Source organism: Octopus bimaculoides, chromosome 3 (assembly GCF_001194135.2).
Source record: "Octopus bimaculoides isolate UCB-OBI-ISO-001 chromosome 3, ASM119413v2, whole genome shotgun sequence".
NCBI classification, from domain to species: domain Eukaryota; kingdom Metazoa; phylum Mollusca; class Cephalopoda; order Octopoda; family Octopodidae; genus Octopus; species Octopus bimaculoides.
The window spans coordinates 15387421-15391433 of record NC_068983.1 but is presented as its reverse complement, the minus strand read 5'-3'; the positions used below and the strand labels follow the sequence as shown (position 1 = coordinate 15391433).

Genomic DNA, 4013 nt, shown 5'->3' with positions numbered 1-4013 from the left:
GAGCTTTTTACGTTCCACCAGCAGTACTGGCAACGACCACGCTCAAATGGTGTTTTTTACATGCCACCTGCACAGGAGTCTAATGTCTTGTTCACATGCCACCGGCACGAGTGCCAGTAAGGCAAAGCTGGAAACAATCATGCTCAAATGGTGCTTTTTACGTGCCACCGGGTCTTCTCACGCACAGCATATTTCTAAAGGTCTCGGTCACAAGTCATTGCCTCGGTGAGGCCTAATGTTCGAAGGTCGTGCTTCACCACCTCATTCCAGGTCTTCCTGGGTCTACCTCTTCCACAGGTACCCTCAACCGCATGGGTGTGGCACTTTTTCACACAGCTATCATCATCCGTTCTCGCTAAATGACCATACCATACTATTTCTAAGTTATTATCTTTTAAAAAATAATGGTAAAGTGGCCAGCAAACAATCCAAATATGCAAAAAGTATATTAAAAAGTCAGGGTGTATATATTTACACACACGCACACGAGAAAGAGACGTGCACATGCATTGACACACATACTGTGTGTGGTGTGTGTGTGTATATATATGTCTATATATATGTGTGTAAATGCATACAAGCAAACATAAACGTTATACATACAGACGTATACGCACAGGCAGGGCTGTGTGGTTAAGCAGTTTGCTTTGCAAACATGTGATTTTGAATTCAGTCTATGTGGCACCTTGGGTAAGTGTTTTCTCCTACATCCCCAGATTGGCCAAATCCTTGTGAGTGGATTTGGTAGATGAAAGCTGAAAGAAGTTGTGTGTGTTTGTGTGTGCCTTAGTGTTACCTTGTCTTGTCCATGCAATAATTGTGTATGAATGTCACTTATCCAAGTGGTATGGTTCATTTGCAGTCTTTCAAGCTGTTGTGCTATCACATTCATAGGACGAGGAGAACTCCATCTACTGTTATGATGCAACACGTCTACCAGTGTAGGCTTCTTTTTGTACACTATATATGATACCTTTTGTGGAGGCGCAATGGCCCAGTGATTAGGGCAGCGGACTCGCAGTCATAGGATCATGATTTCGATTCCCAGACCGGGCGTTGTGAGTGTTTATTGAGCAAAAACACCTAAAGCTCCACGAGGCTCTGGCAGGTGCGGGGTGGGGTGGCGACCCCTGCTGTACTCTTCCACCACAACTTTCTCTCACACTTTCTTCCTGTTTCTGTTGTACCTGTTTTTCAAAGGGCCAGCTGAATATCCCCGAGAACTACATTAAGGGTACACGTGTCTGTGGAGTGCTCAGCCACTTGCACGTTAATTTCACGGGCAGGCTGTTCCGTTGATTGGATCAACTGGAACCCTCGACGTCGTAAGTGACGGAGTGCCAACAACATGATTCCTTTTTAATCCAGATTTTCTCTCCCAGCTCATTTCCGTTCTATCATTCATGCTCACTCACATTACACATCTAGTGAATTTTTGAAGTTGAGCCACTCATTTCAAAGCCAAGTTACTTTTGATGAAATAGAAACTAAAACCATTCTTATATTTGATGTGTGAAACTAATATAAAACAAGCATTGATTTTTTTTTTTTTTTTTTTTTTAATTTTAAGGACTGGACGGCAGTACTTCTGCTGCAGAACGAGAGAAATTGATCAACCAGTTTAATTCTCCTGATAATAATAGAGTTTGGCTATTTTTATTGTCAACGAGGTAAGAGTTTTAATTTGCTTTACTCAACATATGTCTCTTCATATTTAACAAAAATCAATATCACAGCAAGTAGAAAAACAGTTTCAAATACGTTCACAAAACGCCAATCATAAATTATTTTTTAGACAAGATTGCTAGGAAATTATAATTATTTTGTGTAGCAATCATTATCATAATCTTAACATCCACTTTTTCCATACCTGCATGAGTCAGATGGAATTGTTTTTGAGGCATATTTTCTACAGCCAGCTGCCCTTTTTGTTTAACTCTCACCTGTTTTCCAAGTAAGGTAATATTCCTCCATAGTTAGGCATGTGTACACAAAAGCCTGGAAATGAGTGGCTCTTCTTGTATGATGGTGCAACTCCTTTATAACTATTCTGTGATGTCAAAACACACACACACACACACACATGCATGTGAACTTCTCAACCACACAGCCATGTCTGCATCAGTATATTTAAAGGAAAATTTTTACCAAATATCTATGTATTTAATAACAAAAATTTCGATATTTCTTACAGAGCTGGATGTCTTGGTATAAATCTTATTGGAGCTAATCGTGTTGTTATTTTTGATGCATCTTGGAATCCATGCCACGATTGTCAAGCTGTTTGTCGTGTTTATCGATATGGACAACAGAAGCATTCCTACATATACAGGCTAATAACTGACAATACTTTGGAGAAAAAAATATATGATAGGCAAATAAACAAGCAAGGCATGTCAGGTGAGTTCGCTTAAAAAAACGACAGAACGATTTTAGTGTTATTTAGAATTGCAAAACTAACAAAATTTTATTATTATATACCTAATTGATTCCCTTTTGCAATCTGATTTTGTATTTGTAGATCGAGTTGTTGATGAGCTAAATCCAGAAAATCAGTTCACAAGACAGCAAGTTGACAGTCTCTTACATTATGTTGTATGTATTTTATTTTTCTTAAACATGTTTCCCAAGTAGGAAAATATATTCTTTTTGAAAATGTGCCTTATAAAATGAACAGATAATTGAAAATGCTCTTTAATTGTCTGTAAAACAGATGCAATAAAGAAAACAAACGTCTACATGTTCTTTTATGATCTATCATCATCATTGTCATCGTTTAACGTCCACTTCCCATGCTAGCATGGGTTGGACGATTTGACTGAGGACTGGCAAGCCAGAAGGCTGCACCAGGCTCCAATCTGATCTGGCAGAGTTTCTACAGCTGGATGCCCTTCCTAACGCCAACCACTCCGAGAGTGTAGTAGGTGATTTTACGTGCCACCGCCACGAGGGTCAGTCAGGCAGTACTAGCAACTTCCATGTTCAAAATGCTGTTTTTTACATGCCACCTGCACAGGAGCCAGTCCAGCGGCACTGGCAACGACCTCGCTCGAATGATTTTCTAACATGCCACCAGCTCAAATGGTGCTATTTACAGGCCACTAGCATGGAAGCCAGACAGCTGCTCTGGCAATGAACACGCTCGACAGTGCTGTTAGTGCTCCACTGGCGTAGGTGCCAGTCATCGAGTATGGTTCAATTACGATTTCACTTGTCCCAACAGGTCTTTGCAAGCAGAGTTTGTATATTTACCAACCCTAGTATTTATATAAAAATGTATGCTGTGACTGTGTCTGTTTTTAACTTCTAAACTACTCTAGGTTAAAAATGATAAATTTGTAGTAAATTCAAGTTATTTATGCTCAGTATTAAAAAAGAGTGTTGGTAACCAAATTAGTGAAGTCTCAAAACGCTTGATGTGTCAGCTCCTCATAATGTATCACCAGCATTGTTATATCCAAGAACTGTGGTGCATATTTTGTGGTTGTTTAGCTCCAGATCAAACAGATCTATGATGAGAGGTACCCTAACTATGACCATAGCATCTTTTTATATGGTAGGAAATAACTTTGTCCATGACATCCTTCTAAGATGAAATTTAACCCTTTAGCATTGGGAAAGGTTCAGAAATATGGAGCATGGGTTCTGCATGCTTTAAGTGACAACAACAAAAATCAACGAGCCACAATCTCTACTGGTTTGCTTGCTTGTCACCGCTCAACTGATGGACATAAGCAACGATTTCTTTACTGAATCGTTACTGGTGACAAAAAATGGTGCCTGTACATCAATATGAAGCAGCATAAGGAATGGCTTAGTCCTGGTAAACAAGCGACACTGTGCGTGAAACAAGATCTTCATTCACGTAAAACGATGTTGTGCGTATGGTGGGACTGGAAAGGGATTATCCATTACGAATTGCTTGAACGGAACTCTATGTTCAACAGATGGGATGACTCAACACGGTTATTCAAGAGAAAAGACCTAATCGACAGCATGGAGTTCTTCTGCTG

The 4013-nt window shown here is 39.7% G+C and overlaps 1 protein-coding gene across 1 annotated transcript in view; it reads left to right on the top strand.

Annotated features, from left to right (window-relative positions):
- The window catches only part of LOC106869250 (helicase ARIP4), a 71257-nt gene that overhangs the window by 56335 nt on the left and 10909 nt on the right, over nt 1-4013 (top strand). The window contains exons 13-16 of the mRNA XM_014914910.2: nt 674-690; nt 1571-1670; nt 2195-2400; nt 2522-2595. Of these exons, the coding sequence (XP_014770396.1) occupies nt 674-690; nt 1571-1670; nt 2195-2400; nt 2522-2595 (397 nt within the window). The remainder of the gene's footprint in view (nt 1-673; nt 691-1570; nt 1671-2194; nt 2401-2521; nt 2596-4013) is intronic.